At 40.6% G+C, this 25,834-nt stretch overlaps 1 protein-coding gene across 16 annotated transcripts in view; it reads right to left on the bottom strand.

Annotated features, from left to right (window-relative positions):
* Positions 1-25,834, bottom strand: part of DACH1 (dachshund family transcription factor 1) — a 457,475-nt gene that overhangs the window by 110,494 nt on the left and 321,147 nt on the right. For 10 of the 16 annotated variants that reach the window (XM_005306824.4, XM_065581128.1, XM_008172916.4 and 7 more), the window contains 2 exons: positions 10,812-10,947; positions 8,717-8,854 (listed from right to left, as the gene is read on the bottom strand). In XM_005306824.4, coding sequence (XP_005306881.2) covers positions 8,717-8,854; positions 10,812-10,947 — 274 coding nt within the window. The remainder of the gene's footprint in view (positions 1-8,716; positions 8,855-10,811; positions 10,948-25,834) is intronic. The other 6 variants (XM_005306825.4, XM_065581129.1, XM_065581132.1 and 3 more) reach the window with 1 other exon arrangement.

The raw sequence follows: 25,834 nt of genomic DNA, 5'->3' as shown, positions 1-25,834 counted from the left end.
TTCAAACCTGAAGAAAGGTTTGGTTTGGTTTGGGTTTGGTTAGAAGGATGGGCAAAGGTTCGAGACAATCCTTATTTTGTCAAACTAGTTTGACTATTATTAATCCAAATTCTCTAAATATCAGAAGGGAGAAAACTGTGAGATTAGCAACATTACTAGATGCACCTGCAAAGTACAAAAGCCATTTCAACAAAAGTAACAAGTAAGAGGAAGTAGCTGAGGGACAAGTCATAATTGCCTCTGCTAGGCATGATATTGGTGGTTCACTCTAGAAACTCCAAATAAGGGAAATAAGGGAAACTCCAAATAAGGTGTGTGTGGGGAGGAGGGGGGGAGAAAGAGAGAACCCCACATACCTATGGAAATACATTGTGAAATAGTGATATGACATACTGCTAGAAAACAACATATTGTGATAGTAGAAGTGACCCAGAACCTGAAGAGTCACACTATTTCTCTGAGAATGAAGAATATGTAGAAATGTTGAAATGGGAGGAAGATAGGGTATTCTACTAGTAGGACTCAGAAGAGGAGAAAGAAAAAATAAAAAGTAAATAAAGTAGTATTAAAAGTATCTACTCTATCTGCAAGAACAGACTGAGCTGTGGGAAGCTTGCAATACTAAGGCCAAGATTTTCAAAAGTGACTAGTGATTTTGGGTGCCTCTGTTTTTGAGTTCCCAAACTGAAATACCTTAAAGGAACCTGATTTTTGTGGGTGCTCAGCACTTTTAAAAAATCAAGCTCCTGTAAGTTCTCAAGTTGGGCACCAAGAAACAGAGGTACCCAAAATCATAGTGAATTCTGAAAATCTTGTCTGTAAGTTCTAGTCACTGTAGAAGCAAATACAACTGTAAATGGAGAGACAAGACAAGGAGACTCAGGAGATTAAAGTTTTCCTATAGTAAGCTGATGTGCCATTTCAGTTTTGTTGCAGCCTCAGGCAGAATATGTCTGATTCACTCCATTTTAGCTCACAAACAAATATAGATGCACATTTATACATTTATTATTTTCTTATTTTATTTAAAGGCAGAGTTAAGGTCCTCACTGCTAGAGTGCTGTAAATATCAGATCTTTCCCCCTGCTAATATGCAAGATTATGGGGCAGATCCTCAGCTAATGTAAACTGTCATTGTTCCACTGATTTTGATCCCCTACAATGCTCCCTTCCTACCATGCTCTTCCCCTTTCTGCATCTGTATAACAATCCATTCAAGTAAACCCCCATCAACCTCCCCTCCCATTCAATTCCAAAGTAAAACAAACTTCAAATTATTTTTTTCAGAAAAGACTTTTTTAGATTAGAGAAACTGGAGATTGGTATAAGAATTGTAAAGTGGATAAGGAGTTGGCTGAAGGGGAGAAGGCAACAGGTTGTGCTGAAAAGTGAATTATCGGACTGGAGGGAGGTTACTAAGGGGATTCCTCAAGTTTGATCTTGGGACCAATCTTATCCAGTATTTTAATTAATTACCTTGGCACAAAAAGTAGCAGTGTGGTAATTCAATTTGCTGACGATGCAAAGTTGGGAGGCATTGTCAATATAGAGGAGGATCAGCATGTTATACAGGAAGATATGGATGATCTTGAAGACCAGAGTGACAGAAATGTATGAAATTCAATAGGACAAATACAAGGTCATGCACTGAAAGTCTAATAATAAGAGTTTCTTGGAAAATCTGGGGATTCATCAGTTAGAAGCAACAGAAAAAGAGAGAGACCTGGGTGAGTGGGTCGATCACAGGATGAGTGTAAGCCACCAATGTGGTGCAGCTGTGAAAAAGGCAAATGTGACCCTAAGTTGTACCAGGTGACACATTTCAAGGAGAGATATTGAAGTATTAATGCCACTGTACAAGGTACTGGTAAGACCTCATTTGGAATATTGTGCAAAATTCTGGTCGCCCATATTCATTCCAACTAAACAGGTGCAGAGAAGAGCTACTAAGATGATCAGGGGAAAGGAGGGCCTATCTAATGAGAGAAGAATGGAAGAGGTTGGCTTGTTCAGCCTAATAAAATGAAGAATGAGAGAGGATATGATTACTCTCTATAAATCCATCAGGGAGTAAGCATGAGGGAGGGTGAAGAGTTATTTAAGCTAAAGAACAGGGGTTCCCAAATTTGGTTCGTGGCTTGTTCAGGGTAAGCCCCTGGTGGGCCATGAGACGCTTTGTTTACCTAAGAGTCCGCAGGTACGGCCGTTCGCAGCTCCCAGTGGGTGTGGTTTGCCATTCCTGGCCAATGGGAGCTGCGGGAAGTGGTGGCTTGGCCTGCGCCACTTCCCGCAGCTCCCATTGGCCAGGAACGGCGAACTGCGGCCACTGGGAGCTGTGAGCAGACGTACCTGCAGATGCTCAGGTAAACAAAGTGTCTCGCGGCCTGCCAGGGGCTTACCCTGAACAAGCCATTAACCAAGTTTGGGAACCCCTGCTAAAGAACAATGTTGGCACAAGAACAATTGGGTATAAACAGATCATGAACAAATGAAGCCTGGAAATTAGAAGAAGGTTTCTAACCATCACAGGGCTGAGATTGTGGGGGCAAACTACTTAATTCATTTTAAGAGAGAGCTGGACAAATGTATGAGTGTGATTGTATGACAGGATTGTTAGTGAGGCAGAGGGCAAGGCTCAGCAGCCTTGGCTTCATTACCAGTTTATGTCTTATGTTCCTAAAAGATAAGCTTCATGGTTTCAGCCAGCCACCTGCAGGGATCAGGAAGGGATCACACCCTCTAATGTGTTCTCTGTATGTGTATGCATGTGTGTGTGTGTGCATGTGTGTGTGGGTCTCCTTCCTCTGAAGTATCAGAGATGGCTACATCTAGATGGAGATGGGATATTGGCCAGAATGGACCACGGCTCTGAGGTGATACTGAGCATTTTCTCTCTCTGGGGCTCAGCTGGCTGGTTCTTGCTCATATGCTCAGAGTCTAGTTGATCACCATATGTGGGGTACGGGAGGCATTTTCCCCCAGGTCAGATTGTCAGTGACATTGTGGGGTTTTCACTTTTCTCTGCAGTCTGTGGGTATGAGTCACTTGCCAGGATTATCTGGGTATATCTCACTTTAGTGATTTTCCTGCCATTGCAGGAGCCTCATGTACTGGTGTGCCTTGGTCTCTTCTATTCTCTCCTTATGGCACATAACAGCCCAGTCTTCTGCAGGCTGTTATACTTTGATCTAATTTTAGTTGTTGGGTTTAGTATGTGGGTGCTGGGTCATATTGGTGGCCTGTGAAATACAAAAGGTCAGACTAGATGACCTTAAACTCTTTTACTTTATATCTTTATATAAGATACAAAGAATATTTAAAATATTTTGTTATAAATATAGCTACAAGAAGTTTGTGTTGATCTTACCATCTTCCCTGAATACTAACTGAGGAAGCTACAGTGTTTGCCAACTCATAAAAATGGAGTTTGTCTCCATTTTGCTTTTTAGCGAATACCAATCCATTAAGAAAAACTTTTCATTTCCTTTTTCACATGTGTAGTCCATGAGCTGTAACAGCTCTTAACATACTATATGCATTCTTGGACTGAGTGAAATGCATATCAACAGCAGAGTGCCTAAGAGTTGTTTTGGTGATACTGGTTTTCCTGACCCTGACCCCTGTTTAGTGGGCTGGAAAGGGATAATGCCATACCTTAGTATCATCTTATCATCTTGTTAGTATTGCAGTACTGCCGAAAGGCCCCAGTCAGGGTCAAGGTCACATTGTGCTAGGTTCTGTACAAATGCATATGCAGAGAGTCCCTGGCCCTCAGAATTTACAATATAAAATATAAAGATGTGGTAACAAGAGAAAATAGAATGAGAATAAGGGAGGAGAGAACAAGGTTACAAATACAACATGTAGGTATTTAAAGTTATGTTCATGTCTTGGTTGCTTCCACTTCATGTAAATATGGAGTATGTATTAGGACATACACACACACACAAATTGTGTGTATATACATAGATGAAAATGGAGAGATAAATTATGCTCACACAAAAATTAAACAAGTAGAAGGTTTGTGAATGCAAATTCATCCCAACTGCTCAAGAGACCTTCCATAAAAAGGGTTTTATTAGAGAACTAACTAAAATTATATGTAAGCCAAGAGCCTAATGTATGTTCTTGAGCATATGGTTTCTGACTTGGGTGGGAGATGGTTCCAGTAAATGAGAATGCACGGTGATGCCAAAACTGTTTCTTTGTCCTTAACTTTTATTTGCAAACATTTACAAACATTTATTTGCTCTTTTGGGGGGTTGAGTGTAACGGTGAATATGCTAGATGTATTTCTAGTCAAATCATCAGAATATTTGAATTAGGTTCTGTTTTTCACTCTGCGGTGTTGGCTTTTTGAAATAATTTATTGTTTATTTTCCAGGCTAAGTAGTCATAACTCTATGGCATGTACTGGCTGGCTATCTGGGACTGGTCAAGTCCCGAAGGGCATAAAATATAATATATTTGTTTCAAATAAGAGAAAATTATTGGGGTTATCAGAAAGTTATATCACAAATGCAGGTACTATGGGATTTTAAAGGAGATTAGTGTCGATCAGGGGTTCTCAAACTGGGGTCGTGACCCCTCCTCAGGGATCTCAAGGTTATTACATGGGGGGTCAGGGGCTATCAGCCTCCACCCACAAATCCCACTTCACCTCCAGCATTTATAATATAAATAAATATAAAATATATTAAATATACAAAAAATGTGTTTTTATTTATAAGGGGGATCGCACTCATAGTTTTGCTGAAAATCACTTGAAAAATTTCCATTAATACCAGAGTTAAAACAAATTTTGGAAAAGGCTAGTTTAACTTTTGTTGCGAAGGCAGTAAATATTTCATTACAGAAACTGAAAACAGCATACACAGTTTTCAAAAGAAGAGTGTCCTTTCTATAACACCTCAAATAACTTATTCAATTTAAAACGTAAGAATGACATTCAGGCTTCACCTAAAATTGTTTCAATCTAAAAATTGTAAGTATGAAGAAGAAGAAGAAGAAGGTTCTAATCTGATGTCCTAGTAACCACAGTATCTCAGCAAAATATGTGGGATTATCGAGAACCAACTCTTGTGCCCCTATGGCCATTTTTTTTATTACTTGCAGCAGCTCCTAGTTTTAGCTTTAGCATTGAGTTAAAAAGAAATGAATTGGTCTTGACAGTATTATCTAACACACAACTCTACCACTCATAATGCTGATTTTTTTGTGTAATCTTATTAAAAAAAAAATTTAGAAAAGAATATGCATCACGAAAGGATTCCTAACTTACAGGTTGCTGAAATGAAGACAACTTGTCTTAATGATAACTGCTGTCAAACACTTCAACTAACCTCCTTCCCAGGATCATTTGCAATTTTGCAGTACATCTTCAGTGTAGTTGGAAAATTTGTTACCCTCTGATGAGCAAGCATGGATACTGAAAATGTAGATTTACAGATTTTCTTAAAGGTGCACATAATATCTTTTTGGCGAACAAGTTCTTCTCCTATTTTGCTGCAACAAGTATTGATCTCGGGCCTGATCCATGGTCCACTGAAACCAATGGTAATCTTTCCACTGATATTCATAGGCTATGGATTAAGCCAATGGAGTCCAATCCTACTCCCATTGTGCTAATGGTAGACTGACTTCAATGGGAGTTGAGGTCACTCAGCCCTTTGCAAAACCAGGCCCTAAGACAGAATCGACTTTAAAAGTAGACAGCAATAGAATCAATTAAACCAATTAAATAAAGTAATTCAGATGGATAATATTTTGAAAGGGCAATTAGAGCATAAGAATGGCCACACTGGGTCAAGACCAATGGTCCATCTAGCCCAGTATCATGTATTCTGACAATGACCAATGCCAGATACTTCAAAGGGAATGAACTGAACAGGACAATCCTCAAGTTATCCATTTCCTGTCATCCAGTCCCAGCGTCTGGTAGTGAGAGGTTTAGGGACACCCAGAGCATGGGACTGCATCCCTGACTATAGTGGTTAATAGCCATTGATGAACGTATCCTCCATTAACATATATAATTCTTTTTTTTAACCCAGATATAATTTTTGCTTTTACAACATATCCTGGTAATGAGTTCCACAGGTTGATAGTGCATTGTGTGAAAAAAATATTTCCTTTGTTTGTTCTGATGTCTATTAACATCAAGCAAAATGCAGCTACATATACATTGAATCTATAATTATTATGCTATACTGTACTGTAGTGAGTGGATAGATTAGCTCCTTATATTGCTCAAGACACATGATATTCTCTTTCCTTGACCAAGCCCATCATTTGAATCAATCATGATTGGCCCCTTCTGGCTTCTCTTGGACCTTCTTAAAATATAGTTTCTTTATTAGATTTAATTACCATAACCTTTTCTCATATTTAAATTTCCCATTGATTTTAATTAATTTCTCCCTAAGCTCAGGACCTTGGAGAGCTTTTCGGTTTAAAAAATTGGGGGAGGGAGAAGGAAGAAAAGAGACAGAGGCTTCTTCACCAGGTGGGATTTCCCAAGTTCTCACAGCTGTAATTAAAAGTCATTCTAGTTCTAACTGATGGATTGACACAAATATGTCTCAGAAGAAAACAGAGTAATGCATAAATGCTTAATGACTCATATTCAAAACTTATGATTTTTTTTAAAGTCAGGTGACAAGGACGAGGCAGATTCATACAATGCCTAAGTATTTGCATGCTATATATATATATATATAATTGCCTTTTGACAGATTAGAGGTGGTAGCAGCAAGCTGCAGATCTGAATGTCAGGGCCATAGCAACACTAACAGATAATTACCATCTCCACAAATATCTGTGAATGGAATCACTTGTTTTAATACAGATAAGTTTAGTATAAAAGTTAGAGGGCTGGTATGAGAGATATGATAAATGTGGTCATGACAGAAAACAATTTTTAATTTAGTATGCCCTATCAATCTAGATAGCCCATGAATATTTACCATTAATTCAGTAGGCTGGAACAGAGAGAGAGAGAGAGAGAAAGAAAGAAAGAAAGAAAAGGAAAAATAGAAGCTTTGACCTAAACAATGACTGTTAAAGAAAGAGAATCTTCAGCAGTTTCAATAAGAACACATTTTATAGGCAAGCTGGACTGGTGGCTGCAAGGGGAAACACGTTTGGGGAACCATTAGAAACAAAAGTCATGTTCCTGTTGTTTTAATTTTTTTTATAAGACAAATGGTAACAATTCCCAATATGTGCTGCTGTTTGCTAGATTTACCAGGCTGACTACACAGAAAAAATGTGTGACATCAGTGGGCTAAAATTGAAACATTTACTGAAATTCAAAACAAGCCTATTTGATCATATCATACTCCTCAGCAGGGATACCATTTGTAGGGGCTAAGTGGGGCATATAAGAAGCTAACACAGGTTGTGAGTGTAATGAACTAAAATTAATGGTTTATATAAAAGAAATGTTGTTTCCATTATTTTTAGGGTAATCTTATTAAAGATGCCACCTGTCCAGAACAGAAGTGTCCAGATTTTAATTCTCTTTTCATATCTCAGTGTTCAGACACAGGACAGAAAAGATAAGTTGTTATAGCTATTACTGTTGCAGCCATTCTATCCAGCTGTATTAAAGTGATGGCTCTTACATTTTGCACCTATCCCAAAGTGCTAATTTCTTCTGACTCATCTTTCCCAGAGAATGTTTTTACTAAGGGAAACAGCTCCTATTTCTAACTCCTCTTCCACTGATACCATTTTCCAGCTCTATAAAGCTTGCTCAATGTTTAAGTGTAATTTAAGTAAAAATTCTGTATGAAATATAATTCTTTTACATACTGAAGAATTCGCTTAATATTTCTAGTATACATGGAATGTAACCAGTTTGTACACACAACATGATGAAATGTTATTACAATTAATAGAAACACTAATAGACCATTAATCTAACTCATACATTTGAAGTCAGATAGTCAATTAATTTGAAAATAAATTACTTAATATGCAGCACTCTCATTTTATGCTGTTGGGTATTGTTGCAGCTGAGTATTACTCTTGCCTTTTTCCCCATGCATGGCCCAATATCCATGGTGCTCAGCACCTCTGAAAATCAGCTCATCAGAGTCAATCACATGGAAAATTGTTTTTAGCAACAGATATTTTGTAACAATTATCTAAAATCATTGTTCTCTCTCATGAAAATACTATAAAAAGTGCAGAGCTCTTCTTCAGGATGTCACTGCTAAGTACAAGCGCCTTACAGAAGAAGAAGTATAAGAGTTCTGTGTGAGCTCAAAAGCTTGTCTCACCAACAGAATTTGGTCCAATAAAAGATATTACCTTACCCACCTTGTCTCTCTAATAGCCTGGGACCAACACGGCTACAACAATACTGCATATACTAGTGCAGTCATTTACCTAGATCATGAGGAAATAGTTCAGGCCTACATTTGTTATATCTATCCTTCTATGTAATATGTATTTAGTTTTTCTCTTTATAGCTATTATTCAACAATATCATACTCCTTACTGGACTATAAAGTAGGAGAAGAGACAGAAAAGCCATTTAGGGTCTCACTTATGCCACAACATTAATACAATAAATAAAATAATAATAATAAATATAAAATAATAAAATAACGAATAATAAATATCATGCAGCTACTGAGAACAGGGTCTCATTCATATATATAAATATCATAAGGGAATAAAATCCATAAGAGCATAAAATCCATGTTACCTTTCTCAATATGTATTCTTTTTGTCTCATGTCCAACCTCATGACCAGCCAGATCACCTTCTTTAGGGCCAGGTAAGACGTTAGGTGATAAACCCATCAGCATCTGGTTCATGGATAGTCCATTCTGATGTACAGCTGCTAGTCATACACACAGAGACATAAAACCAACAATAATATTAACACACGTACACAAACTTACAATAATTTTAACAATATTATTCATGTCTGTATTCTTTTAGATACTGTCTCAATTGTACAAGAAAACTAATAATCTCAATGTCATTTAATTAGTGATTTTAAATCCACTCAAAGGGAGCCCCTTTTCCCCACTAATTCTTTGGATTCAATGTTTCATTTAAAGCTGCTAACTTTGGTTGTATAGCATGTTTTAAAACACTACGCAAGAGCTGAAACTCAGGATGAAGTACTATTGGGAAAGAATGGAAGGTAACATGAGAAGCTTCATGAGAGATGAATAAGATTTTAAAATTTGATTTTACAAAAACTGTATATTAGTATCCTAAATTCCATAGGCTAAAAGCACTGACACCTGTCATGTAAGAAAGCAAATACACCATAGAGAATAATCTTGAAATGGTAGGCAGACTGGCTAGCTAGTCTGGTAGGTCCTTTCCATATCTAATTTCTATTGTCTCCATTTAGCCAGCCCCTTAAACCCAGCCTTCTGAGGCACAAAAGCCAGAGAATCCCATATAAACCAGTTGGGCAAGAGTCTGACACATTCTGAGAAAAACTAGCCCAGAAAGCAATGGCAAAAAAAAATAACCTAAGAATGAGGTTCAGGGAACTCCTGTAGATTAGCTCTCCACTCCTTTCTCGGATTTGATCCCTATTTCTCAAGCAGCCATCTTGCCCCTACAGGTACCACACATGGAGAAGCAGTTATTAGAAATGGGATGTGGAGTGGCAAGTGGAACAGGACTAGGTGTTTTATTTTAAAATAAAAAAAAATGTCTGCAGTGACTGAGGAACTCTGTCACCCCAGGGACAATATGGAGGGCTTCTGACCTCAGCTGCTATTCTGTGACTATGGAATTGACCACAGAATCCAGGCATTGTTGTAATATGTTGCCCTACAATCTACAATTTCATTTTTTAAAACTGTTTTTTGTTAATCATGGTTATGAAAATAATTTTGAAAATATTATTCAAATCTAAACCAATATAGTGTTACCTTCCTGAGTCTGCAGAAAGCCTGAAACAGCCATCCAATGTGTTTATCTAACCAGAATCCCAAAATGCCTCCCGATGTTTACACATGAGCTAAAAATCTTAACTGTCTCTTATTAAGGGACCAAAACCTTCGGTTTCACCAGCTGACAACTTCAGCAATGCTGTGATGTGTTGTTAGTACAAAAGTCTGCAACCCAGCAAAAAATGAAAAGGTGAGGACAGGGTAAAATAAATTGAATTTAATATGCATAAAATACTATGGTCTAAAACCTTCAGTTTTCAGGCTGCTGCACTGGAGTACCTCAGATTCCAGGGATCCAAAAATCCTAGACATGGAACCTTCACAACAAATTCATGAAATTTCACAGTTTAATTTGATTCTATCCCTTGTAAGTTCTGGAGTGAAAATATTACTTGTATCATATTCCCCACTCTAATGTTTGTGCAGATTTTTTAAAAAATGTATTTTACCTAGAATTGTTTTTTTTTAGAATTGAACTATCCCATAAAATGTCACTTCTGAAGTCAGCTTTAATATAGACGTCCACTAGGGTAACAGAATTAAATAAAACTGTAAAATACATAAATGTGTCACAATTTGTATATGTTCAGTTCTGAAACTAGTCTAGCAAATTGCTTTCTCGCTGCAATTCTGTTTCATAGTTTATATCTTTATGCTTAATATGACATAATGGCAGTTTTCATCAGTACCTATTAATGAAGCATCATACATTATGATACTGTAAACTGGGGAACTTAATGTTGGGCAATAGCTATTGCAGCTGAACTCCAGAACATGATACATCTAGATCTAATTAGAATTAAGGTATTTTGATTAGAAAAAAAAATAGCTTAACTTAATCAAATTTAAAATGGTGACAAGTAGAAGAATGTGACCTACGGATTCTGTCTGACGAGCTCTCAGTCCGTGCAGGTGAGCTGGACACACTGCTGCTTCGATGAGATGATGGATGGCTGCCAGGTCTTCGACCTTCTTCAAGGGAAGGAGCAGGAGACGGGCTGTCTGGAACACGTTCCTATATCCCCCCAAAAACAAAATAACAAATTAAAGACAACAGCTCTCCTGTTTATTGAACATCATTTTCTCTACAGGATCTCCCTTCTTATTTGAGCAATATCTAATCCCACTCTGCTCAATTACTCTTGTTTATTCCTGGGATTGAGCTCTCCAGGACTTGTGGTACGCGATTCTCAGAGAAAGGTTCAGACCCCAAGAACACCAGAGCCTGACTTCTATAATGCAGCAAAAGACTTAACCATTGAGTCAGGCTTTTTAACTGACTCCCTCAACTATATTTAACAGCAGCTTGGTTTTTATGTCATGGAGTTATGTTTGAAAAAAACGTATTTTGACTGTTTTAAGTGATTGCAGTAACCAGTATCGTGAGAAAGTGGATGCTATTATAATTTTATAAAAAAGTAAGGGCAACACTGTGACATCCTTACTCATGTGTTGAGAACCTTACTCCTCAAATGGTCACATTCATTTCAATGGGACTATCGGACGAGTAAAATACTCACAATCTGGTACTAAATAAATAAAACAGCTACAGCAGAAAGCTTTTGACATACTAACTAGTTGCAGAGAAAATGTACTGTGTTCATAAGGACTCAATATTTTTGGAATTAATCCTTTCTGAAATAGGCTGGGCCTGTGTTGGTAAAAAATCTGTACTGGAAGTTAATATAAGAATTAGAAATATCTGATATTTATGCAGCTTTGGTGCTGAAAGAATGAACAAAGGGAGGTGAGTGTTGTTACTGGAGAAGGAGAAGTTACTTATCTGTATAGTAACTGGAGTCCTTTGAGATGCTTTGATGCTTCACCTTAGCACATGCACGTGCCCTTACACACTTGATCAGAGATTTTAGTTAGCTGTGCCTGCACCGAACATATCCTCATGCTCCAGTGTGAGGGTATAGAAAGAGGGCAGATCACCACTCCAATTCCTTTTCAACCATAAAGTCGAAGTAAGACTTCACATCAGAGGAGAATGAGGTTGGGTGGTGGAGCACCCATAGGAACAAAACATCTTGAAGAACTCCAGTTACTGTACAGATAAATAACATCTCCTCTTTTTTTTTTTTTTTTTTTTTTGAGTTATAGTCTTAGGAGACTTTTTTGAGTCATTGAGTCTTAGGAGACTTTTTTGAGTTATAGTTCCACCTTGGGAGACTCCCAAGCAGTATTTCTATGAGGAAGTGCATGTTAATGAGACAGATGCAGTACAGCTCAGAGAATAGCATCACCGAAAGTCATATCTGCCCTGGAAGCAGATACAACACTGTAATGCTTGGAGAATGTGTGAATGGATGACCTGGTGGTGGCCCTGCAAATGTCCATGATGATGATGTCCTTAAGAGGTAGATTGAGTTCTTGTGGAATGGGCAGTCACTCCAGGTTGGGGATGCACTCTGGAAGCTTCGTAATTAGCTGAGATACATCATGAAACCCATTTTGATAGCCTTTGAGTAAAAAACTGGCTGCCCCTTCATCCTTTCTGTGAAGGAGGTAAAGAGTATTTGAAAGGCCTGGAAAGGTTCCATTCTATTAAGGTAGAAGGTAAGAGCCCTTCTTTCGGCCAGATTATGAAGACTAGCCACTTCTCTTGAGGAGTAAGACTTAGGGTAGAATATTGCAAGTCGAATGACTTGATTGATATGGAATTCTGATGATACTTTAGGCAGGAAGTGAGGATGGGACTATAAGCTACTTTAATATGGTAGAAAATCATGTACAGGCAGTCAGCCATGAGTAGCCCTGGCTCTTCTATCCTTGTGGCCAAGGTTATGGCTATGAGGAATGTAGTCTTAAAAAACAAATGAAGGAATGAACAGCTGCCCATGGATTCAAATGGAGGATATCTCAGGACATTGAGAACTAGGTTCAGATCCCAAGGAGGAGTAGGGCTACTTGTCATAGGGAAAGAGGTTACATAAGCCCTTAAGGAAACTCACTGTGCAAGGTTATTGAAAACAGACAACCCTTCAACAGGTGGGTATAAGGCTGTATTGGCAGTTAGGTGGGCCTAAAGGAATTGAGTGTCAAACCTGGTGTTTTTAAATTAAACTAAAGGGGGTAATTGAGCATGATTGTAAGGCGCGACTTGCAGGGGGATATAGATTGATGAGTACACTAGGCTTGGAAACACTCCCACTTTTAGAGGTAGATTTTCCTTGTGATGGGTTTTTTAATGCTCAGAAGTACAGTCTTAACTTTGGGAGAACAGTCCAGTTTCTATGCCTGAGATCCATCAAGGAAACAAGCCTTGAGGCGCAGTGAAGAGATGTTCGGGGTGGGTCCTGATGCCTGGTTCCTGTTTCAGGTGATCCACCATCAGTGGAAAGTGAAAGATGCCTGCAGAGATAGATGAAACAAAATGGGGAACCACATTTGCTCCAGCCATAACGGTGCTATCAGAAAAGTTGCTGATCTCTCTCGCTTTAGTTTGTTCAGAGCCTTGAGGATCAATGATGTTGGAGGGTAGGTGTATAAGAGGGTAAGAGGCCAAGGGATGGGGAGGGCGTCCCCCGTTGAGTTGTGGCCATAACATCCCCTTGAGCAGAGTCAATGGCACATCACATTGGATGGTGTTGCAAAGAGATCTGTCTCTGGAAGGCCCTAGGATTGCCAAATGCTCTGAAAGACTGAGAAGCTGAGTTTCTTCTCATGCTTTTGGTGAAAGTGCTCAGGGAGTCTACTATGGTGTTCTGCAGGCCGGGCACATAGGCCTCTGACATGTCTATGTGATGGGGTATACACAAGTTCTATACCCATATTGCCTCTGTGCACAATGATTGAGATCTTTCTCCCACTTGCCAATTTATGCAGTATAATGCCATTCTGTTGTCCAGCATCACTTTATCACAGTGGTTTCTCTGAGTTTTAGCATGTTGATTTGGAGGGACCCTTCATGGGGAGTCCAGTCCTGGGATGTAATGTCTTGGAAATGGGTACCCCAACCCAGCAGGGAGGCACCCATGGTGATGACCCTTGATGAGGATGGACATGAAAAGGAGACTCCCACACAAACCTTGCAAGGATCCTTCCACCAGTTGAGGGAGTTGAGAACTCTTGTGGGGTGAGGGGTATTAAGGTCAGCCATTTTGAAAAGATTGTACTAGCTGGGAATGTAAACAGTCTTGAGCCAGGCCTGGAGGCACTGAAGGTGTAGTCTTGCATGGGGCAGGTAAAAATCTTGAGAGGTCGCAGAGTAGCCCTGGAATCTTTAAGAGAATGGAGGTAACCAGCAGTGTTATTACTGAAGACTTTAGGCCCCATCTCAAAAAAGATATATTGGAAGTGGAAAAGGTTCAGAAAAGGGCAACAAAAATGATTAGGTGTATAGAACGGCTTCAGTATGAATGGTATAGAGAAAGTAAATAAGGAAATGTTATTTACTCCTTCTCATAATTCAAGAACAAGGGGCCACCAAATGAAATTAATAAGTAGCAGGTTTAAAACAAACACAAGAAAGTATTTTTTCATGCACCGTACTGTCAACCTCTGGAACTCCTTGACAGAGGGTGTTGTGAAGGCCAATACTATAATGGGGTTCAAAAGGGAGCTAGATAGATTCATGGAAGATAGGTCGATCAATGGCTATTAGCCAGGAGATCCATCAAGGAATGGTGTCCCTAGCCTCAGTTTGCCAAAAACTTGGATTCAGTGACAGGGCATGGATCACTTGACAATAACCTGTCTGTTCATTCCCATTGGGGCACCTGCCATTGGCCACTGTCAGAGGACAGTATACTGGGCTTGATGGACCTTTGGTCTGACACAGTATGGCTGTTCTTATGTTCTTAAGAGCAAGCTTCTCGATTCCTTTCACTTACAGCATCCACTGCCAAGAAGTTGACGGGGGGGAGGGGAGTTGGGAGAAAAAATTATTCCAGACCCTTGGACAGTACATAATATTTCTGTCAGCCCTCTTGCAAGTGGGTGGGATGGTTGTAGGTGTCTTCCATTCAGCGCAGGATGGTGAAAGTAATGCCTCATTAATGAGAAAGGCAACCTTGCCCTGGGGGACAGAATGTTCAAAAGGGAGTGCTGTACTTTCTGTATCTCCTCCCAGGGAATCTGGAGTGACTCCTCTCCCTTTTCATCAGGTCTTGAAAGGCCTTGCAATCATCTGTATAAGATGGTGGGGGTCGGAATAACTGCCTCATTGGGGGAGGAGGAGGACTTGTCAGATGGTGGTGTCTTCTCCCAACTAAAAAAAGAAGAACAGGAGTACTTGTGGCACCTTAGAGACTAACAAATTTATTAGAGCATAAGCTTTCGTGGACTACAGCCCACTTCTTCGAAGTGGGCTGTAGTCCATGAAAGCTGTCTCTAAGGTGCCACAAGTACTCCTGTTCTTCTTTTTGCGGATACAGACTAACACGGCTGCTACTCTGAAACCTGTTATTCTCCCAACTACTCGCTCTTGCTCCTCCAAGTGGTCCTTCTGGTGGGGAGGGTACTGCAGTACCAGTTGCTGTTGGTCTGGATGAGGCCTTTTGCAGGAGGACACCATGTAATACTGGTCAGTATAATTATCCTATGGGTTCCAGAAAATCCACTGTGGTGGTTTATAAGGGAAAGGAGTGGGATACAGTAGCAAGGATGGGAGCTGTGACTCCGAAGGTCATGATGGTGCTGGCAAAGGATCCCTCTCAGTACCTGTTAAAGAGGGAAATTACAGTGTCGACAGCAAATAAATCCTCCTAGGAAAGGAAACTGATGAGTACTGGAGAGCCTTGGAAGTGCTCCACAGGAACCTCAAATGGTACCAGAGATGATATGGAGGCAGAGTCCCTTGCTTTTGCTGTGGCTGTGGCCCAAGAAAGATGGTACCAGAGCATGCATTGAAGGCTTCTTAGAAGAGTCACTGCTCCTAGAGGAGTCCATCCTCCTCTGGTACCAAGGATGGTGCTGTTCAGTGCAGATCACTATAAGACTTCTCGGTGCAGGCTCTAATAGAAGTCTTATTTTGTGGGTACCTCGTGTTGGCTTCAGCAGTACCCATACTGGGATACAAGGTGTCCTTGTTCCCTAGCCTCACAGGTGACTTTCCCCTTCTTCTGGAATCTCTCCCCAGGGAATGGGTTTTCTTCCTTTTTTAATGTTTTACTCCCAAAGCTGCCCCATGGTCTCTGCTTACTGAAGGCCGAAGTTAATGAAGCAGTCTGAATGGCGGAGGCCAATGTACAGCAATGGAGGGGTACTGAACCCCACAGATCTCACAGAATGCTGGATTAGGAGGAGCTTCAGCCTGTCTTCCCTCAGCTTCCTAGCTCTGCTCTTAACCCCGGAGCATACCTTGCACTTTGATGGGACGTGAGGTTGTCTGAGGTGGCTAGAATGCCCACTGCTGAGGGGAAAAGACCTGTGGCAAGTCTGACAAGTCTGAAACCTGGACTCATTGGCATAATGTGAGAAAGGAGGCCACAGACAAAGAAAGGCTGAGGGTAAAGAAGGTCCTGGATAAAAAGAAAGGCCCAAGAAAAGGGGGACCACCCCCAAAAGCATAAGCCTCTGCTTAAATTAAATAAGAAACAAAATTAAATAAAATCCTAAAAAAAATTACAGAATAAGGCAGTAGCTGTAAGGCTAACAACAGACACCGTAAAACTATTTCAAACTGAAGGTGTTTGAGAAGGAACTGGACTGGTGGTGGGTATTGCCCTCCGTATATATCTGTGCATCAGAGCATGGGGGTGCGTAGCACACAAGTGTGACCTGTGGACATTGCTAACTAAAATATCCAATCAAGAGTTCACGGGCACATGCACATCCTAAGGTTGAGTACCCATAGAGATTATAATTTGAAGGACTGTCTTTTGGGGGGGTCTTGTCCTGCATTTGCTGAGCACTCTCAATTTCCAGTGACTCCTAAGGACCTAGAACATTGTTGGTAAAAAAAAAAAAAAAACTAAAATAAAACAACTCCCTGAGAATTGGGCGAGCGCAGAATCGCACAGAATTGGGCCCAGAATAACAGAATCATTATGATATATCATATAAATAGGTCTCTAAGATTTCTCTAACAGATTTCTCTAAAAGGTCTCTAACAATTAAGTCCAAATTTTCAAAATACCTCAGGCCCCAACATCTCCCACCTAGGCACCTAACTAAAGCCTCACTCATAAAAAAGACTTAGATTCATAGTGTAAACATAGCCCTATAGCTGTACTGCTGCAGCTGCACCACTGTAAGGTCTCCATTGTCGCCAATCTATGCCAGCAGGAGGTGTAGACAAAGCATTCCATGCATGTTTATCCTTTCGTTACACACACATACACTCTGTCAAGACGGGCCTTAAAAAACCTCTAAGTATTCCATTCCAGTGCTTCCCTACCCTCCTAGTGAAATATTTTTTCCTAATATCCAACCTAGACTTCCCCCACTGCAATTTGAGACCATTGCTCCTTGTTTTGTTATCTGCCACCACTGAGAACAGCCTAGCTCTCTTTGGAACCCCCCTTCAGGTAGTTGAAGGCTGCCATCAAATCCCCTCTCACTCTTCTCTTCTGCAGACTAAATAAGTCCAGTTCCCTCAGCCTCACTTCATAAGTCATGTGCTCAAGTCCCCTAATCATTTTTGTTTCCCTCCACTGGATTCTCTCCAATTTGTCCACATCCTTTCTGCAGTGGGGGGCCCCAAACTGGACGCAATACTCCAGATGTGGCCTCACCTGTGCCGAATAGAGGGGAATAATCACTTCCCTCGATCTGCTGGCAATGCTCCTACTAATGCAGCCCAATATGCCGTTAGCATTCTTGGCAAAAAGTACACACTATTGACTCATATCCAGATTCTCATCCACTGTAATCCCCAGGTCCTTTTCCTGCAGAACCGCCACTGAGCCAGTTGGTCCCTAGCCTGTAGCAGTGCATGGGATTCTTCCATCCTAAGTGCAGGATTCTGCACTTGTCCTTGCTGAGCCTCATCTGATTTCTTTTGGCCCAATTCTCCAATTTCTCTAGGTCACTCTGGACCATATCCCTACCCTCCAGTGTATCTACCTCACCCCCCAGCTTAGTGTCATTCGTGAACTTGCTGAGGGTGCAATCAATCCCATCATGCAGATCATTAACAAAAATGTTGAACAAAACCAGCCCCGACCCCTGGGGCACTCTGCTTGATACCGGCTGCCAACTAGACATCGAGCCGTTGATCACTACCCGCTGAGCCTGACAAACTAGCCAGTTTTCTATCCACCTTATAGTCCATTCATCCAATCCATACTTTTTTAACTTGCTGGCAAGAATACGGTGGGAGACTGAACCAAAAGCTTTGCTAAAGTCAAGGTATATCACGTCCACTGCTTTCCCCATATCCACAGAGCCAGTTATCTCATCATTGAAGGCAATCAGGTTGGTCAGACATGACTTGCCCTTGTTCCTGATCACCTTCCTCTCCTCCAAGTGCTTCAAAATGGATTCCTTGAGGACTTGCTCCATGATTTTTCCAGGGACTGAGGTGAGGCTAACCGGTTTGTAGTTCCCCGGATTCTCCTTCTTCCCTTTTTAAAGATGGGCACTACACATGCCTTTTTCCAGTCGTCTGGGACCTTCCCCGATCGCCACGTGTTTTCAAGGATAATGGCCAATGGCTCTGCAATCACATCAGCCAACTCCCTCAGCACCCTCGGATTCATTGCATCGGGCCCAATGGACCTATGCATGTCCAGCTTTTCTAAATAGTCCTTAACCTGTTCTTTCACCCCTGAGGGCTGCTCACTTCCTCCCCATTCAGTGGTGCCCAGTGCAGCAGTCTGGGAGCTGACCTTGTCTGTGAAGACCGAGGCAAAAAAAGCATTGAGTACTTCAGCTTTTTCCACATCATCTGTCACTAGATTGCCTCCCCCATTCAGTAAGAGTTCCATACTTTCCCTGACCACCTTCTTGTTGCTAACATACCTGTAAGAAACCCTTCTTGTTACCCTTCACATCCCTTGCTAGCTGCAACTCCAGTTGTGCTTTGGCCTTCCTGATTACACCCCTGCATGCTTGGGCAATATTTTTATACTCCTCCCTAGTCATCTCTCCAAGTTTCCACTTCTTGTAAACTTTCTTTTTGTGTTTAAGCTCACCGAAGATTTCTCTGTTAAGCCAAACTGGTCGCCTGACATATTTGCTATTCTTTATTCACATCTGGATGGTTTGATCCTGCACCCTCAATAAGACTTCTTTAAAATATTGCCAGCTCTCCTGGACTCCTTTCTCCCTCATATTAGCCTCCCAGTGGATCCTGCCCATCAGTCCCCAGAGGGAGTCAAAGTGTGCTTTTCTGAAGTTCAGGGTCTGTATTCTGCTGCTCTCCTTTCTTTTATCAGGATCCTGAACTCAACCATCTCATGGTCACTGCTGCCCAGGTTGCCACGCACATCTACTTTCCCTACCAATTCTTCTCTGTTTGTAAGCAGCAGCTCAATAGAAGCACGGCCCCTACTTGGTTCCTCCAGCACTTGCACCAGGAAGTTGTCTCCAACATGCTCCAAAAACTTTTTGGATTGTCTGTGCCCTGCTGTATTGCTCTCCCAGCAGATGTCAGGGTGATTGAAGTCCCCCATGAGAACCAGGGCCTGTGATCTGGAAACTTCTGTTAGTTGTCTGAAGAAAGCCTCGTCAACCGCATTTTCCTGGTCTGGTTGTCTATAGCACATGACCACTACGACATCACCCATGTTGCTCTCGCCTCTAAACTTAACCCAAAGACTCTCAATAGGCTTTTCTCCAGTTTCATACTCGAGCTCTGAGCAATTATACAACTCTCTTACATACAGTACAAATCCTCCACCTTTTCTCCCCCACCTGTCCTTCCTAAATAGTTTATACCCATCCATGACAGTGCTCCAGTCATATGAGTTACCCCACCGAGTCACTGTTATTCCAATCACATCATAGTTCCTTGGCGGTGCCAGGACTTCCAATTCTTCCTGTTTGTTTCCCAGGCTTCTTGCATTTGTGTACAGGCACCTAAGATAGCTAACTGATTGCCCTACTTTCTCAGTATGAATCTCACAAAATTTAATGAAACTATCACAGGTCCTGATCCCACTTTCACTGAAATGAACAGAAAGGCTGCCATTGACTTAAATAGGAGTTGGATCAGACCGATAGTGTGTAAAGTTAAGCATGTGTTTTAATTTTTTCTGGATCAGGGCCTAAAAAACCAGGGTGAAATCCTGGCCCCATTGACTTCACTGAAGCTAGGATTTCACTGCAGATTTTCAAAAGAGCTCAGTTCCCAATTAGACACTTAAACAAGTGATTAGGTTTCCAAAAAGTGCTTGGAACCCTACAGCTCCCTTTGTGACTAACTTTTCTGCTTGACTTACAGACCCCCAAAGGAGTTTAAATAAAGGTATATAGTGTATTTTAGGTAAAATGAAAAAATACAGGGAAAAAATTTCATTTAAAGAAGTTTATCATTCATTGAGGATGCTATTTTATTTCTAAATATCCATTTAAAAGTTCTTTGAAGTTCTCTCCATATTTGGCTTTTCTCAGAGATACATTAACTGAGCAGATAATTCCATTTTCTCTCACTGAAAGTCAGGATTTCCTGAATAATCCTGATCAGAAATTTGACAAAAAACAGAAACTTAATTTTTCCCTATTGCTTTCCAACCAGTTTTATTTCTGACATAATTCAATAATTCAACTTTTGTTTGTGTTAGTGGCACACATGAGAGATTGCTGTTGTTAATGTATACAAGCCTCTTGCAGAAAGAGCATGCTGTTCTTCCTTAAACCTCAGACAGAATTTGCAGCAGTTCTGATTGTCATTATCCAGCACACATAGTAGCTGGATGAACATTTGGTTTGTTGAATGCATTCCAAAGGAAATGAACAACACATCTATCTATAGTAATCAATAAAATTGCTCAGGTTAAAGTTTACTGTGAATGTTTGCTATGCATGCTGTTGTGATTGCACAGGGACTCAATGGGCCTATTAATGGAGAGGGTGAGGACCTTTTAGAACAATGTATCAAGACATTTAAATGGATTCCACTTTAATAGTCTCCATTTTTTAAGTTAAAAACATTGATGAGGAAAGGAAAGTTTAACTGCATCATAGCTCTAGGCTTATTATGAGTTTGATTGTGTTTATGTGTCCATGAACCGAGTAGTCAAGTGGAGGATGAGAATGCAGATGTTCTCAGAACATAGAAGATATATTTCTTTAGATTTAGGAGGATTTAAGTATCCACAGTGTACAGATTCGGTATAAATTGAAACAGACAATATCTAATCATTTAATTTAATATATAATTTCACTGTTTGGCATATAATGTATTGGTCTTTGAAGGGTTTCATTAAAATGAAATCCAGTGAGCATATAAAATTTGAATATAGAGTTTCAGAGTAAATTAATTTATTTAAACCACTTAATTTGCTTACCCTATTTATTTATGTGTGCTATTACAGCATATATTATAAGATGGAGACAGCAGAAGAAATGCATAGGACTAACTAATATAATTATTACTGAAACAAACCAGATAATGAGTTTTAGTCACATGTAATAAGACATAGCAGGAGAAAGTCTATGAGGGAACTATGTAAACTGGGTTTATCAGTTCATTTTGTGGAATACCCTTTAACCTCAACAGACAAGGGACTGAACTATGCGTAGGCAAGAGTATAATTAATGTAATACCTCAGCTCACTGCTTTATAGTCTTGCTTTGTAACTCCACCAATCAATAATATACAATCTCTTGTAATTTTCTGTCTTTATTAAAGCTAGCTGCAATAATAAATGGAAATGCTAGTACTAATAAATTTAAATACTCCCTTGCTCTAAAAAGGGCATACTAATAAACTAATGGTGCTGGAATATCAATATAGGAATGTTATTCTATCCTTTCACCAGGGTGTTTGTGGAGAAAAAGATGGATGTAGGTAAACTTACATTTCAAAAACACTTTATTTTAAAAACTTTTTTTTAAAGGAAATTTATAAAAACATGTTCAGTTAACAAATCAGACTAGACTTCAACAAAATAGACTGTCATAGATGTCTTTTGACTGATGTGAAATACTACTTTGGGACCAATAGGTCTAAATTAGAGAAAGAAGAGTCAAAACTTTCTGAATTTTAATTCTGGCTCTGAAAGGGACTCTTTCCAGGGCCTTGTGAATGTCACCTGGGCTATGTCTACACATTTTTTTTCTAAAATTTATTCTCATCCCTTATCAATTCAACTCCGCTGAAGTATAGACCAAGCTGCAGGCGGTGGCTGCCACCCTGTCTGCATTAGTGTTCCAACCATTGCTATAAAAGAGAGACATTTTCCAGTGGCAAAATCTGTGTGTGTCTAATGCAGTACTGGGCAACCTGTGGCCAGTACATCCCTGCAGCCCGCACCTCTTCCTGCAGCTCCCAGTGGCTGAAAACAGTGAACCCGCAGCCACTGGGAGCTACGGCCAGCTGTGCAAATGTAAACAAACTGTCTGGTGGCCTGCCAGTGGATTACCCTGACGGGCTGTGTGCGGGCCGCAGGTTGCCCACCACTGGTCCAATGCATACCAGAAGCTTTACTAAAAGCCAAATATATTGGAGAAGATTCTCTTCCACACTCTACTACCTCTGAGTCATTTAAGTCCAAGTCATAGACTCAGAGCTAAGGATTCCAAAGCCAGTCCTGACCTCTCACCTGGAACTTCCAGAACAGTGAGAGAGTCAGGGGCCCAGCGAAGGCATGTCAAGGGCAGGAGAGATTGTATGTCATTGCAGTGCTGTGAACTCCAGCAATCTCCTTTTGATAGATGGTCCTTTGGAGAACATTGCTAGCTGGCACATGTTAGAGAAACCTCCATGCAGAAGATTAGGGAGCTATAACCATCTCCTTAATGGCCACAGATCCTCCCTCCTGTGATATGCTGTCCCATTATATGTACTACTTTCACTTCAAGCATGCATTTTCTGGTTCTACCCAAAAGTGAATCAACTTTGTTGAGCAAGAGCCACCAATCCAATGGCATTTCTAAAAACCTGTCACCACAAAATTGTACTGGATTACAGAAAGCCAGTGAAATTTGTTAAAAAGAAACAGTCAGCTCTCCAACTTTATAATTAGGCCATAACCCTCTATCTCGGAGCATGCAGACGGATTTCTCTTCTACTCTGGTTAATTAGGATTTGCTTCATACCCCTTTAAAACTGAGTATTGCTCATGGTTCTAGATGTTTAATTATTTGCTTTCTTTGGATATTTTCTCCATTATTTTATTGGTAATGGATGTTAGATATAAGGGTTGGTAATTACTAGGATTACTCTTATTTCCATCTTTGATGATCACTGAACATTTGTTTTTTATCCGGTTATCTGTAACCTCCCACATTTCTTTTTTGTGACTATTGAGAAATGTTTGGCATATGTCCTTTTTCTCTAATCCTGCCTGGCAACGGGAAGACAGGCTGATAGACAGACTTCACTGAGAAGGAAACAAGAGGCAAAGATTTGTCTATCATAGGTAGCACATAAACCCCACTCTGCTCTCTTCTTTTCAGCCTTACAGAATTCTAGAAAGCATTGATACAGCCAGAGATCCAGCAACTCTCATGGGCATTTTAGGACACATGTTAAACTATTAGCTATTAGTAGTATGGCATAAATTTGCCTACTAGCACCCCTAAAGTCAAATACACTAAGGGCCTGCTCTTCAAAATAGCTCAGTTCTCATTTAGGCACCAAAATAAGAGGTCAGATTTTCAAAAGAGCTAGTTATAATTGTCACAATGGAATCTGCTGGGTGTTATACCCTTTTGAAAATCTGGTCCTTATTCTGATGCCTAAATGGGAGCTTAGCTCTTAAAAATTTGGTCCTAGTTGTGGATCCCGAGCATTTGAAAATCTGGCACCGACCTCATTTGAAAGTTTGGCCCCATAATCTTCCCACCAGGAAACACTTGTCTTTCACCCCAGAGGAGATGGAGCATCCTTCCCCACACCTTTATTTCCCTGGTATTAGAAGTTTCAGACTCACAATATCCAGTCTCTTTAAAATTAATTGATCACCTTGATTGGTCAGTCCCTTCAGTCCTCATATAGATTGCGCTGATCACAAGACGTCTTCCATTCTTCTCTTATCCTGGCCTTCCTTCTTCATGTGTGGCCATGCCTTTTCAGAATAAAATCTTCCCATCTCTTTAATTAATTAATTAAAATATTTTTCTGGTACCCTCTGCCCTCTTTCATGTGGCTTCTGATAAAGGGGAAAAAGGACTCTCAAAGCACAGTTTCCTTTCAGGATCTAGATTTTCCTGTCAGCCTCCAAGCCACAGGATCAAGAACAGGTCACATTCCACATTATCTTTGGATGTAGTCACATTTCCGGAGGACACAAAAAGGTATACAGACTCTTGTTTTACAGGACTTATGAGGTTATGGTGCTCACCCCTAGAATCACTACCCACTCCATCTGTGTTCCAGAGCACTCCAAATAACCTTGTGAGACCTTCTATCCTATCACCTCTTCTCAAGCTGGATGAAGGGAGTCCCATGAGGAAGGCGCCTCTGTTCTCTTTCCTATTTGCCTTCTTCCTCCTATTGCAGTTCACACAGAAAGGAGTTTCATCAGCCCTCTTCTCCTTTTTTGCAGGCAGTTATTTTGATCCAGCAGCTCCATCTCATCCTCTCAGGAAAAGTACTCCATAACCAGAACTCTTCCTCTAGAACCCTGCCACAAAGCACCCTTATTGAAGTTTAGCTGTTCCAGGCTTCAACCCCTGTACTTGCAGACCTCCTCTTCATTCCAAGTGAGGGCACCTCAAGCAATTTGTATGAGGTTGGTCCCTGCTCCTCCTCAGAAGGTAGGCAAGGGAGATGGGTCAGTGCTGGGCATATAATCAAACTTCTTCTAGGCCCTTGTCACTTGAGGTTTTTGCCCAGTAACATTGCCTGTTAGCATTGTAATTTCCTGGAAGCAGAAATCCATGCTCTTTTAGACAAAATGTTAATCTACCCAGTTCCCCAGTTTCAGAACAGAGAAAAAGGGGAATTTCCTCCAGGTACTCCCTGGTGTACTACTGAATGTGTCAAGAGAGTTTCTACCCTGTTCCGCACTCTCCCGTAACCCTTAGCAACTGCCAGTCAACATTTTAGATGTAAATTCCTAAATTCATTCTCAGGCCGTCTCTGATCAGTGTCCCTTCTATTCAGGGTTCTCCTTTGTGTCTTCTTCCCTAATTCTGGTCTTGTTGATCATTCATCTCTTGGACCCTTTTGCAGTTTGCATAATCCTCATCCTGTGGGCTAATTTTCGCCTTTCTCCTGTTTAGAGATCCCTGCTCCTTCAGTAGTACTCTTTTTCTGTCCTCAGTCAGTTGATACTATGGCAATGCGCTTCTCTCCCACCCATCCCCGTCAAGGGCACCAGAACCTTTGAAGAAGTGGGGGGAGGGCAAGGCAAAATGCCCATTCCCTCCCCATGACTGGCTGCTCAAGCCTTTGATGGTCTTGAGGTTGAGAGCAGTTAGTAAGAGCAGGTTCCTTAGAAAAAGCTGTTGATTGCCCTACCTGAAGTGAAAAAAAAAAAACAACAACAACCAATCATTCTTTACTTCATGTTCTCAGATTGGAGCATCTGGTGTTCAAGAAAGAGATGGACATATAAATTATCTTTCTTCAGTGAATCCTCAACTTTCAATTTGTAAGTTCTCTACAATATGCAGACCTTTGACTTCCTTTCATTTGCAAGGAGACTATTTTTGATCTCTTCTGCAATGACGAAAGAATAGACCTGTTACTCTTCAGTCACCTGTTATTTTTTTTTGCAAGTGTTTATTGATCTTTCCCGAACCCATGGGAGAAGTATTCCTGAAACGGCTTTCTTTCAAAATGTACATGGGCTCACCAGAGGAGTATAATTGAGTTCCTTGGTTATCTCCTCAATCCCAAT

The sequence above is a fragment of the Chrysemys picta genome, chromosome 1 (assembly GCF_011386835.1).
Source record: "Chrysemys picta bellii isolate R12L10 chromosome 1, ASM1138683v2, whole genome shotgun sequence".
In the NCBI taxonomy this organism is placed as follows: Eukaryota; Metazoa; Chordata; order Testudines; family Emydidae; genus Chrysemys; species Chrysemys picta.
This window is presented reverse-complemented; position numbering and strand designations above follow the sequence as displayed.